Source organism: Pongo abelii, chromosome 20 (genome assembly GCF_028885655.2).
Source record: "Pongo abelii isolate AG06213 chromosome 20, NHGRI_mPonAbe1-v2.0_pri, whole genome shotgun sequence".
In the NCBI taxonomy this organism is placed as follows: Eukaryota; Metazoa; Chordata; class Mammalia; order Primates; family Hominidae; genus Pongo; species Pongo abelii.
In genome coordinates this window covers 43,285,765-43,299,375 of record NC_072005.2, presented here as the reverse complement: position 1 = coordinate 43,299,375, position 13,611 = coordinate 43,285,765, and the positions used below count along the sequence as shown (strand labels likewise).

At 40.0% G+C, this 13,611-nt stretch overlaps 1 protein-coding gene across 4 annotated transcripts in view; it reads left to right on the top strand.

Moving 5' to 3' along the window:
* ZNF573 (zinc finger protein 573) overlaps positions 1-13,611 on the top strand; it is a 48,220-nt gene that overhangs the window by 28,670 nt on the left and 5,939 nt on the right. For 3 of the 4 annotated variants that reach the window (XM_003779168.5, XM_054540300.2, XM_054540302.2), the window contains one exon: positions 10,848-13,165. In XM_003779168.5, the coding sequence (XP_003779216.3) occupies positions 10,848-12,550 (1,703 nt within the window). In that variant the 3' untranslated portion in view covers positions 12,551-13,165. Of the gene's footprint in view, positions 1-10,847; positions 13,166-13,611 lie in introns of those variants that run through there. The other variant, XM_054540303.2, reaches the window with a different exon arrangement.

Sequence of the window (13,611 nt, the reverse complement as noted above, 5' to 3'; positions counted from 1 at the left end):
AGTATATATACTGTACTATGTACTATATACAGTATATATACTGTCTATATACAGTACTATATACAGTACTATATACAGTGTATATACTGTCTATGTACAGTATATAGACAGTATATATACTGTCTATGTACAGTATATAGACAGTATATATACTGTCTATGTACAGTATATAGACAGTATATATACTGTCTATATACAGTACTATATACAGTGTATATACTGTCTATGTACAGTATATAGACAGTATATATACTGTCTATATACAGTACTATATACTGCTTGATTTACTGTAGCATTATAAAAAATTTTGAAGTCACAAAGTATGAGTACTGATACTTGAATTCTTGTCTTTCAAGATTGTTTTGGCTATTCTGAGTCTTCTATATTCACATATGAATTTTAGTTCAGCTTGTCATTTTCCACAAGAAAAAGGCAGTTGACTTTTTTTTTTTTTTTTTGAGACTGGGTCTTCCTCTGTCATCTGGGGTTGGAGTACAATAGTGTGGTCTTGGCTCACTGCTGTAATTCTCCTGCCTCAGAGTCCCAAAGTGCTGGGATTACAGGCGTGAGCCTCCGCGTCTGGCTAAGGTATGTTTTTTAAAAATTTATATAAATACTCTTTCACATGGAGGAGGTTTGCTTTTTTATACAATTGCTAAAATTTTTCTTAGGAATCATTCTTTCTGCATGTATTAACATAATTCATACGATTTTTTTCCTTCATTATTCTGTACTATGTTGAATTCTGTTACTTGACTAACCTTGCATGCTGGACTCCAATTTGGTCATCATGTGTTGATATTTTATGTCTTATCAATTATATCTGAACTTTTAATGTTTTCTTTAGGTTTCATGAGTGGGATTGGATTGCAATTTTTTTTTTCATTATCCTTCCTAACGTTGGATGGCTGGGCGCAGTGGCTCATGCCTGTAATCCCAGCACTTTGGGAGGCCGAGGCAGGCGGATCACTTGCAGTCAGGAGTTTATGACCAGCCTGGCCAACATGGTGAAACCCTGTCTCTACTAAAAGTACAAAAATTAGTGAGGCATGGTGGCACGGGCCTGTAGCCTCAGCTGCTCAGGAGACTGAGGCAGGAGAATTGCTTGAACCCAGGAGGCAGAGGTTGCGGTGAGCCGAGATCGTGCCACTGCACCCCAGCCTAGGCAACAAAGGGAGACTCCATCTCAAAAAAATAAAATGAAATAAAAAATAATGTTGGATGTAAGTGTTTCATTAGCTTCATACATGTGTTGAGGGAATGTACCCTTTTACCGCCTCTTAGAATGTCTGAAGAAACGCTCCAGAAAAAAACATCTGAAACTTCAGTTTCCATTGTGCTTTTTAAAAACTTATAAGCAAATTACGTAATGCTTATAGAATTGTCCAAGTTTTCTGTGTGTTGATTTTGCAGTAGCCACTTTTTAGAGTTTTATGCATTTCAAGCAAGTTAGTAACATGTTTTTATCCTAATGCCATCTTACTGTGTTTGTGCAGTGTGGAGAGCTATAGCTGAGGTACCTGGTAGCACTCCTAGGTTGGATATTGTAGCATTTACTTTTTTCTTCATCAGTGTTGAGAGAATTGCATCAGTAACATTAGTTTGAAATAAAATATTTGCCGTTGTGGCTCTTCTGTGGTATTTGTGAACTCCATTTTTTAAAATTACTGGACTTTTGTCTTATTTTTGTTTATTTTGTTGTATTTTCCAGCTTCTTGTGATGAATATATAGGTCACCAATTTTCAAATTTTCTCCTTTTCTCATATGTATTTACATCTGCTTTATAAATTGTTTTTTCTACTTCTTTCGTGCTATCAAATATAAATGGATATATACTATTATTTGGTTCAAAATAATTTTATATGGGAATTTAGGTAATATCTCCTTAAATTCTGGGTTGCTGTTTCCTTCCTTTCCCCATCTTTTTATTTTAAAAATCATCAAGCCAAGTGAGAATATTTTAAAAATATATATTTGTGTATATATGTATGTGTGTGTATGTGTATAATGTATAATATATAATATATATACAGTTAATTACCTTTCACATAGATTCATCTTTGGTTATTAACATTTTACCTTACTTTTTCTCTGTATATATGCACCTTTCTTCTTGGCTCACTTGATGGTAAGTAGCAGTTGTCATTAAATTTCACCTCTTAACTATGTACATCTCTTAAGAATAAAGACATTCTCTTTCAAAGTCACAATATTATTATAATAGTAATGTAGTCTTATCTACTATAGAATCTATACTTACATTTGTTATGCTGTTTCTAAAAATGTCATTTATAAAATGTTTCCAGGATCCATTGTGTATTCATACATTGCATTTAGGTCTTAGGCTTTTTTTTTTTTTTTTTGAGACCGAGTCTCGCTCTGTCGCCCAGGCTGGAATGCAGTGGTGCGATCTCGGCTCACTACAACCTCCGCCTCCTGGGTTCAAGCGATTCTCCTGCCTCAGCCTCCGAGTTAGCTGGGACTACACAGGCACCCGCCACCATGCCTGGCTAATTTTTGTATTTTTAGTAGAGATGGGGTTTCACCATATTGGCCAGGCTGGTCTCGAACTCCTGACCTTGTGATCCGCCTGCCTTGGCCTCCCAAAGTGCTGGGATTAAGGCATGAGCCACCATGCCCAGCCAGGTCTTAGGCTTTTTATCTTGGTGTTACCTTACTACATTTTCCCCTTTGAGTTTGGCTTTTTTGAAGTGTCTACTCCAGTTTTCTTGTGGAATGTCAGATTTATAGGTTTGATGGTTTCCCCTCATGATTAGAGTAAGATTAAACATTTTTTGCCAAGAATATTGCAGAAGTAGTGTGTAATGATCGTTTTTGTTTGTTTTCTTTTCTCCACCAACCAACCAAAGACCACTGGTAATTATCTTTTTTTAAAATAACTTTTTAATTTTAGAATAATTTTAGATTTACAAAATTTACAGATTTACAAAGATAATACAGAGATTTCCTGTATACATCTCTCCCACTCTCCACCATTGTTAACATCTTACATAAAGTATGTTTGTCAAAACTAGGAGACTGACATGAGACTATTGGGATTTCACCAGTTTTTCCATATAGCTCATATTTCTGTTTCAAGATGCATCCAGTTAGGGGTACCACATTGTATATATTTGTCTTATCTTCCAGTCTCTTCTGTTCTGTGACAGTTTTTTCTGCTTTTCTTTGTTTTTCATGACTTTGACTGTCTTGACAGACCATGCCAGTAGTGTTCTCCCAATCCAAGTCTGTTGGATTTTTGTAATTAGGCTGGAAGTAGTAGTTTTTAGAAAGACTGTAACAGCCGGGCGCGGTGGCTCATGCCTGTAATCCCAGCACTTTGGGAGGCCGAGGCGGGCGGATCACGAGGTCAGGAGATCGAGCCCATCCTGGATAACACAGTGAAACCCCGTCTCTACTAAAAATACAAAAAAATACCCAGGCGTGGTGTCAGGCGCTTGTAGTCCCAGCTGCTCGGGAGGCTGAGGCAGGAGAATGGCGTGAATCTGGGAGGCAGAGTTTGCAGTGAGCAGACCAGCTTGGGCGACAGAGCGAGACTCCGTCTCAAAAAAAAAAAAAAAAAAAGAAGAAAGACTGTAACAGAGGTGAAGTATGCTTTTCATCACATTACATCAGGGGTACATGACATCCATATGACATCACTGGTGATATTAACCTTTATCATTTGGCTAAAGTAGCGTCTGCCAGGTTTCTTCACTCCAAATGTACTATTGTTTCCTTTTCCATTCTCTATTCTTTAGAAACAACTTGTTAAGTCTAGCCCACCCTGGGAGCAGGTACATAGGAGTTGAAATTAAGCTTTACATTCCATAGAGTTTAATATCTAATATCTAGAATTCTTCTATAAGACATATTTGTTTCTTCTCATTTATATCAGTGTAGACTCATGTATATTTGTTTTATACTTCAAGGTAGAATATTACATTATTTCTTTTGCCACCCATACTGTTTCAACTTCAGACATTGATAGCTCTTTTAGGTTGGTTCCTATGTTCATTTAATACCCTGATCCTTCTGTTTTTTGAGGACTTCTTTCCTGGTACTACCTTCAGGTTCATTTTGTTTTCTCCCTCCCGTGGTCCTGGAATCAGCTGTTTCTCCCAGGAGCGTGGTTCCTTTTAGTGGAGAATGGGATTTAAAAACCAAGGTCAGCTGGACACAGTGGCTCACACCTGTAATCCCAGCACTTTGGGAGGCCAAGGCGGGCGGATCACGAGGTCAGGAGTTTTTAAGACCAGCCCGGCCAACATGGTGAAACCCCTTCTCTACTAAAAATACAAAAATTAGCTGGGCGTGGAGGCGCGGGTCTGTCCGTAATGCCAGTTACTTGGGAGGCTGAGGCAGGATAATGGCTTGAACTCGGGAGGCAGAGGTTGCAGTGAGCCAAGATCGCACCACTGCACTCCAGCCCGGGTGACAGAGCAAGACTCCGTCCCAAAAAAAAAACAAAAACGAGGTCTGGGTAATGGATATATGCACATTCGCCGATGTATGCTTACATATATTAATAATTGTCTTTCTGTCTATCCATTTGTATGCATCGAAGCTAAACATGAGTTCATACTGATGTCTCTGACTCTCATCCAGTACTACAAAATGTATTCTAATCTTCCTGTCTTGTTTATCTGTAACTTTTTACCCTGACAGCAAGAAAACTGGCTCTCCCCGTCCACCATTTATTTATGTACCTGTTCAACTCCAGTGTACGTGTAACACATTTCTGAGTTGTTAACCTGTACCCCCATGAGCATCAAGTTTACTCACTTGAGTAGTGTTTGTATATACTTCCTTTAGTGTATGGCCTTATAATTTTCAGTCAAAACATAATTTTCCAAAGTTTGTTATTTTATCATATCACAGTGCACTTTGTTCAGTATATTGATTACCTACAAGCAGTATATAATTACCAAATATATGTTGTCTAGTTATCTTTGCAGTATTGATTTCTAGCATAAAATTTTTTTTTGTGGTCAGACTACATACTCTATATGATCTTGATCCTTTGAAATACATTGAAACTTGCTTTATAGCCCAGTATATGGTCAGTTTTTAGGAAAAATATGTGTGTGACTGGAAGGTAACTGAGCTCTGCAGTATTTGAATTGTATCTATGAAGTTCTGGATCTTTATTGATTAAATGTTCCACTCAGACTTTGGATTGTCTTTGCTTAATCAGACTTTGGATAATTTGTTTTCTTTATTTCATACCATGTTAATAGAGAAATACAGAATTATTTATAACCCTTATAAATAAATTATTTATAACATTAAGAAATCCTCTATGTACATTGTAGTTCATTAGAAAATAGAGATGGTTAAAACTGCTTTCAAAACATTAAAATCTTGTCGAGTGTGGTGGCTCACGCCTGTAATCCCAGCACTTTGGGAGGCTGAGGTGGGCAGATCATTTGAGTTCAGGAGTTTGAGATAAGCCTGTCCAACATGGTGAAACCCTGTCTCTACTAAAAATACAAAAATTAGCTGGGCATAGTGGCAAGCACCTATAATCCCAGCTACTCCGGAGGCTGAGGCAGTAGAATCCCTTGAACCCGGGAGGCAGAGGTTGCAGAGCTGAGATCGTATCACTGCACTCCAGCCTGGGCAACAGAGCCAGACTCCATCCTACCACCCCCACCCCCCAAAAAAATTAAAGTCTTGGCTGGATGCAGTGGCTCATGTCTGTAATCCTAACACTTTGGGAGGCTGAGGCAGACAGAGGCGAATCACTTGGCACCAGGAGTTTGAGACCAGCCTGGCCAACATGGTGAAACCTCATCTCTACCAAAAATACAAAAAAATTAGCCAGGCATAGTGGTGGGCGCCTGTGGCCCCAGCTACTTGGGAAGCTGAGGCACAAGAATCGCTTGAACCTGAGAGGCAAAGGTTGCAGTCAGCCAAGATCACACCACTGCGCTCCAGCCTGAGTGACAGAGCATTTTCTTTCTTTAAGTATTTCCTGGCTGGGCACGGTGGCTCACGCCTGTAATCCCAACACTTTGGGAGGCCAAGGCGGGCACATCACGAGGTCAGGAGATCAAGACCATCCTGGCTAACATGGTGAAACCCCGTCTCTACTAAAAATACAAAAAAATTAGCCGGGCGTGGTGGCAGGTGACTGTAGTCCCAGCTACTCGGGAGGCTGAGGCAGGAGAATGGCATGAACCTGGGAGGCGGAGCTTGGAGTGAGCCGAGATGGTGCCACTGCACTCCAGCCTAGGAAACAGAGCGAGACACCATCTCAAAAAAAGTGTTTTCTTTTTCTTTTTTCTTTTTTTTTTTTTTGAGATAGGGTCTTGCTCTGTTGCCTGGGCTGGAGTGCAGTGGCGTGAACATAGCTCACTGCAGCTTTGGCCGCCTGGGCTCTAGCAATTCTCCCACCTTGCCCTCCCGAATATCTGGGACCACAAGTGCACGCCACCATGCCCAGCCAAGTTTTTCATTTTTTTTTGTAAAGAAGAGGTCTTAATTGTGTTGCCCAGGCTGGTCTTGAACTCCCGGGCTTGAGTGATCCTCCTGCCTCGGCTTCCCAAAGTGCTGGGATTATAGGCGTGAGCCACCACTCCAGTCCCTGACTCTGTTTTTGATGTTTAACTGCTGATGACTCCTCTTTTTTTCCCCCTTCTGTCTACTTCTGGGACAGCTGGTAAAAAACCTAGGTGCTCCCTCCTTCGCATTCAAACCATGTGAACACCATGCCATGAGCAGGAACACTCAGCCCAGCACCACGCCCTAACCACCATGCAAACTCCAAGCAGCCTCCTTTTCCTAATCTCTCAAGTAGTTTTATGACCGGCTTGGGAGCTGCTCTGCTCTCTAGAAAGCCTCATGATGAGAGTTATAAACCTTTTCATACCTTTTTGGTGTATCTGTGTGACATCACTAGTCTTTTTTTTTCCTTTCTTCTAAAAAAAAAAAAACGGGATACATGGATACATGTGCAGAACATGCAGGTTACATAGGTATACGTGTGCCATGGTGGTTTGTTGCATCTTTTGACCTGTCCTCTAAGTTCCCTCCTCTCACCTCCCAGCCCCCAACAGGCCCTGGTGTATGTTATTCCCCTCTCTGTGTCCATGTGTTCTCATTGTTCAACTCCCACTTACGAGTGAGAACATGCGGTATTTGGTTTTCTGTTCCTGTGTTAGTTTGCTGAGAATGATGGCCTCCAGCTTCATGCATGTCCCTGCAAAGGATGTGATCTCATTTCTTTGTATGGCTGCATAGTATTCCATGGTGTATATATGTACCACATTTTCTTTATCCAGTCTATCATCGATGGGCATTTGGGTTGGCTCCAAGTCTTTGCTATTGTAAATAGTGCTGCAGTAAACATACATGCACATGTGTCTTTCTAGTAGAATGATTTATATTTCTTTGGGTATATACCCAGTAATGGGATTGCTGAGTCAAATGTATTTCTGGTTCTAGATCCTTGAGGGATTGCCATACTGTCTTCCACAGTGGTTGAACTAATTTACATTCCCACCAACAGTATAAAAGTATTCCTATTTCTCCACAGCCTCACCAGCATCTATTGTTTCCTGACTTTTTAATAATCGCCATTCTAACTGGTGTGAGATGGTATCTCATTGTGGTTTAGATTTGCATTTCTCTGATGATCTCTGATGATGATGTTGAGCTTTTCTTCATATGTTTGTTGGCCGCATAAATGTCTTCTTCTTTTTTTTTTTTTTTTTTGAGATGGATTCTCATTCTGTCACCCAGGCTGGAGTGCAGTGGCTTGATCTCGGCTCACTGCAACCTCTGCCTCTCGGGTTCAAGTGATTCTCCTGCCTCAGCCTCCCGAGTAGCTGGGATTACAGGCACCTGCCACCATGCCTGGCTAATTTTTTTTGTATTTTTAGTAGAGATGGTGTTTCACCATGTTGGCCAGGCTGGTCTTGAACTCCTGACCTCGTGATCCACCCGCCTTGGCCTCCCAAAGTGCTGGGATTACAGGCATGAGCCACCGCACCCAGCCAAATGTCTTCTTTTGAGAAGTGTCTGTTTATATCCCTTGCCCACTTTTTGATGTGTTGTTTGGTTTTTACTTGTAAATTTGTTTAAGTTCCTTGTAAATTCTGGATGTTAGACCTTTGTCAGATGGGTAGGTTTCTCCCATTCTGTAGGTTGCCTGTTCACTCTGATGATAGTTTCTTTTCCTGTGCAGAAGGTCTTTGGTTTAATTAGCTCCCATTTGTCAATTTTGGCTTTTGTTGCAATGGCTTTTGTCATTTTTGTCATGAAGTCTTTGCCCATGCCTACGTCCTGAATGGCATTGCCTAGGTTTTCTTCTAGGGTTTTTATGGTTTTGGGTTTTACAGTTAAGTCTTTAATCCATCTTGAGTGGATTGTTACATAAGATGTAAGGAAGGGGTCTAGTTTTAGTTTTCTGCATATGGCTACCCAGTTTTCCCAGCACCATTTACTGAATAGGAGATCCTTTCCCCATTGCTTGTTTGCGGCAGGTTTGTTGAAGATCAGATGGTTGTAGATGTGTGGTGTTATTTCTGAGGTCTCTTTTCTGTTCCATTGGTTTATATGTCTGTTTTGGTACCAGTACCATGCTGTTTTGGTTACTGTAGCCTTGTAGTATAGTTTGAAGTCAGGTAGCATGATGCCTCCAGCTTTGTTCTTTTTGCTTAGGATTGTCTTGGCTGTACGGGGTCTTCTTTGATTCCATATAAAATTTAAAACAGTTTTTTTCTGATTCTGTGAAGAATGTCAATGGTAATTTGATGGAAATAGCATTGAATCTATAATTTACTTTGGGTAGTATGGCCATTTTCATGATATTGATTCTTCCTATCCATGAGGATGGAATCTTTTTCCATTTATTTATGTCCTTTCTTATTTCCTTGAGCAGTGGTTTATAGTTCTCCTTGAAGAGGTCCTTCACATCCCTTGTTAGCTGTATTCCTACGTATTTCATTCTCTTTGTAGCAATTGTGAATGGGAGTTCATTCATGATTTGGCTCTCTGCTTGTCTATTGTTGGTATAAAGGAATGCTTGTGATTTTTTCACATTGATTTTGTACCCTGAGACTTGGCTGAAGTTGCTTATCAGTTTAAGGAGTTTTTGGCCTGAGATGATGGGGTTTTCTAAATATAAAATCATGTCATCTGCAAACAGAGACAACTTGACTTCCTCTCTTCCTATTTGAATACCTTTATTTCTTTCTCTTGCCTGATTGCCCTGGCCAGAACTTCCAATACTGTGTTGAATAGGAGTAGTGAGAGAGGGCATCCTTGTCTTGTACTGGTTTTCAAAGGGAATGCTTCCAGCTTTTGCCCATTCAATATGATATCGGCTGTGGGTTTGTCATAAATAGCTCTTATTGAGATATGTTCCATCAATACCTAGTTTATTGAGAGTTTTTAACATGAAGGGATGTTGAATTTTATCAAAGGCCTTTTCTGTATCTATTGAGATAATCATGTGGTTTTTGTCTTTGTTTCAGTTTATGTGATAGATTATGTTTATCAATTTGCGTATGTTGAACCAGCCTCGCATCCCAGGGATGAAGCCAACTTGATCATGGTGGATAAGCAACACAGTGAGACCCTGTCTCTACACATAATTTTAAAATTAGCCAGGTGTGGTGTTGTGCATCTGTAGTCCCAGTTACTTGAGAGGCTGAGGTGGGAAAATCGCTTGAGCCGGAAGAGTACAAGGCTGCAGTGAACTATGATTGGGCTATTGTACTTCAGCCTGAGTGACAGAGCAAGACTCTGTCTTGATGATTGATTGATAGCTAGATGGATGGATAGATAGATAGATAGACAGATAAAGATAGAGAGACAGACAGAGTTAGCAGGTACTGCCTTTCTAAAGAAAGAACATTTACCCTGAAACATAAAGGATGAGAAGGATTCAGTCTACAAAATGTCTAAGTCCAAGGACTCTTGAGCAGTTAAACAGTCTGTGGAAAGCATTAAGTGTTGGGGGAAGCTGTACAGTTGGCCCTTTGTATCTATGGGTTCTGCACTCACTGATTCAACCATCTTCAGATCAAACATATATTTTTAAATTGTGAGGGTACTGACCACATACAGACTTTACTTGTCATTATTTTCGAAGCAATAGTAGAACAGCTATTCACATAGCATTTACATTGTATTGGGTATCGTAAGTAATCCAGAGATGATTTAAAGTATACAGGAAGATGTGTATAGGTTATGTGCAAATATATGCCATTTTATATCAGGGACTTAAGGCGTCGGTATCTGGGTTGGGTTTTGGTATCTGCAGGAGGTCCTGGAACTGATCCTTCGCAGATACCAAGGGGCAATTGTACTATACTCTAGGTGTTGAAAAGAGGGACTATGATAGAGAATAGGAAGCAAAGAGTTGATGTTTTGACATGAGGCCTCCTAGGTAAGCAGCAGTCCTTGGAAAGGGATTTGTATTTTATTCTAAGAACAATGAAAAATCACTTGAGGAACTTAAAGGATGTATTCTTAAACACTGACCTGCATCTAAATCAGTGATAGGTTCAAAATAAAGATGTCAAGGTTTTTCTCCTCTCAGTTTTAATTCACTTGGTCTTTGATGGTGCCAATATAGCAGATTTGGAACAAGCTTGTCAAAGATTCTGGCCCCACCTAAATGTTACCTATGACCTCAATCAGTAATTTCACTATCTTACATAAACTGTCATACATCTCTGAACTCTTCTTGGCCTTTTTCAAATTTCGTAACCGTATTTTTGAATTCTGTATGCCATTCACTTATTATGAATGTTGGTTTTTCTTTGTTGCATAAAGTTTCTTGTTCTCTGGTATAGAAATACAAATTTTTTTTTGTTGTCTTCTTTTGTTTCAGATTTGGATTTACAGTGTGAGATAATCAGCTACATAGAAGTACCCACTTATGAAACAGATATATCCTCTACACAACTTCAGAGCATATATAAGAGAGAGAAATTCTATGAATGTAAGAAATGTCAGAAGAAATTTAGTAGTGGTTATCAACTTATTCTACATCACAGGTTTCATATTATTGAGAGACCCTATGAATGCAAAGAGTGTGGGAAGAACTTTCGTAGTGGCTATCAACTTACTCTACATCAAAGATTTCATACTGGTGAGAAGCCCTATGAATGTACAGAATGTGGGAAGAACTTTAGAAGTGGTTATCAGCTGACTGTGCATCAGAGACTTCATACTGGTGAGAAAACCTATGAATGTAGGCAGTGTGGGAAGGCCTTTATATATGCCTCACACATTGCTCAACATGAGAGAATTCACACTGGTGGGAAGCCTTATGAATGTCAGGAGTGTGGGAGGGCCTTTAGTCAAGGTGGACACCTTAGAATTCATCAGAGAGTTCATACTGGTGAAAAACCATATAAATGTAAGGAATGTGGGAAGACTTTTAGTAGGCGCTCAAATCTTGTTGAACATGGGCAGACTCATACTGATGAGAAGCCATACGTATGTGAGAAATGTGGAAAAGCCTTTAGAAGAGGTCACCAACTTATTGTACATCAGAGTGTTCACACTGGTAAAAAGCCATATGAGTGTAAAGAATGTGGGAAGGGCTATACCACTGCCTCATACTTTCTTCTACATCAGAGGATTCATAAAGGTGGAAAACCCTATGAATGTAAGGAGTGTAAGAAAACCTTTACTTTGTATAGAAATCTTACTCGGCATCAGAATATTCATACTGGTGAGAAACTTTTTGAATGCAAGCAATGTGGGAAGACATATACTACTGGTTCAAAACTCTTTCAACATCAGAAAACTCATACTGGCGAGAAACCCTATGAATGCAAGGAATGCGGGAGGGCCTTTAGCTTGTATGGCTACCTTAAACAACATCAGAAAATTCATAGTGGCACGAAACGCTTTGAATGTAAGGAGTGTAAAAAAACCTTTACTTTGTATAGAAATCTTACTCGACATCAGAATATTCACACTGGTAAGAAACTTTTTGAATGTCAGGAATGTGGGAAGGCCTATAGTACTGGCTCAAACCTTATTCAACATCAGAAAACTCATACTGGTGAGAAACCCTATAAATGTAAGGAATGTGGAAAGACCTTTAGCTTGCATGGATATCTTAATCAACATCAGAAAATTCATACTGGTGTGAAACCCTATGAATGTAAGGTATGTAGAAAAACCTTTACTTTCTATAGAAATCTTACTCTACATCAAAGTATTCATACTGATGAGAAACCTTTTGAATGTAAGGAATGTGGGAAGACCTTTAGACGTAGTTCACACCTTACTGCACATCAGAGCATTCGTGCTGATAAAAAACCCTATGAATGTAAAGAATGTGGAAAGACCTTTAAAATGTATGGCTACCTTACCCAACATCAGAAAATTCATACTGGTGGAAAACCTTATGAATGTAAAGAATGTGGGAAGGCCTTCAGTCGTGCTTCAAACCTTGTTCAACATGAGAGAATTCATACTGGTGAGAAACCCTATGTGTGTAAGCAATGTGGGAAAACCTTCAGATATGGTTCAGCCCTTAAAACCCATCAGGGAATTCACAGGAGCATAAAAGTGTAAGACCATAAAGAGTACGAGCGCGCCATTCATCATCAGACAGTCCACACTGGTGAGAAATGATGGAATGTTAGTCTTATAGGTATGGCTTTAGCAATTGAGAGAGTTCAAAATGCAGTTCTTGCCACATTAGAAAGCATTTAATATCAGTCCTGTTTTAATGGAATATCTGACTATTCAATGGTAAATTAAGAAAAAAACAAAACAAAACACGAAACCCAGTTTCTTCACGCCTACAACATCCATGGCATGGATTTAAAAAAAAAAAAACTTATTAATTAAGGCCGGGCGCGGTGGCTCACGCCTGTAATCCCAGCAATCTGGGAGGCCGAGGTGGGCGGATCACGAGGTCAGGAGATTGAGACCATCCTGGTAACATGATGAAACCCCGTCTCTACTAAAAATACAAAAAATTAGCTGGGCGTGGTGGCAGGCGCCTGTAATCCCAGCTACTCGGGAGGCTGAGGCAGGAGAATAGCGTGAACCCAGGAGGCGGAGCTTGTAGTGAGCAGAGATCGCGCCACTGCACTCCAGCCTGGGCGACAAGAGCGAGACTCCGTCTCAAAAGAAAAAAAAAAACTTATTAATTAAAAGGATGACCAAAAGCCTTTCATACTAGATTTCAATGGCTGTATTACAAATTACCTCAAGCCTTAATGTCTTACCACAACAATAAACATCACTAATAGGTTCTGAGGGTCAGAAATTCGGAAGAGGCTTAACTGAGTGCTTTTGAGTTGGTTTTTCCATGAGCTTGCTGTCTTCCTAAGGCTTGTTGGGGCTGAAGGATCTGTTTTCCAGGTGGCACGCTCACACTGGCTGGCTGGCTTAGAGAGTGAGAGTGCCAGGAGAAAGCTGTGACTTTGGAGCTGTTTTTTGTTTGTTTGTTTATTTTTGTTTTTGTTTTTTGAGACAGGGTCTTGCTCTATCACCCAGGCTGGAGTGCAGAGGCATGATCATAGCTCACTGCAGCTTTCAACTTCTGGGCTCAAGCAATTTGGGTGGCTTCTTGAGCATATTTTGCATGACATAGAAATATAAGCAATCTGTACTCAGAGTGCCAG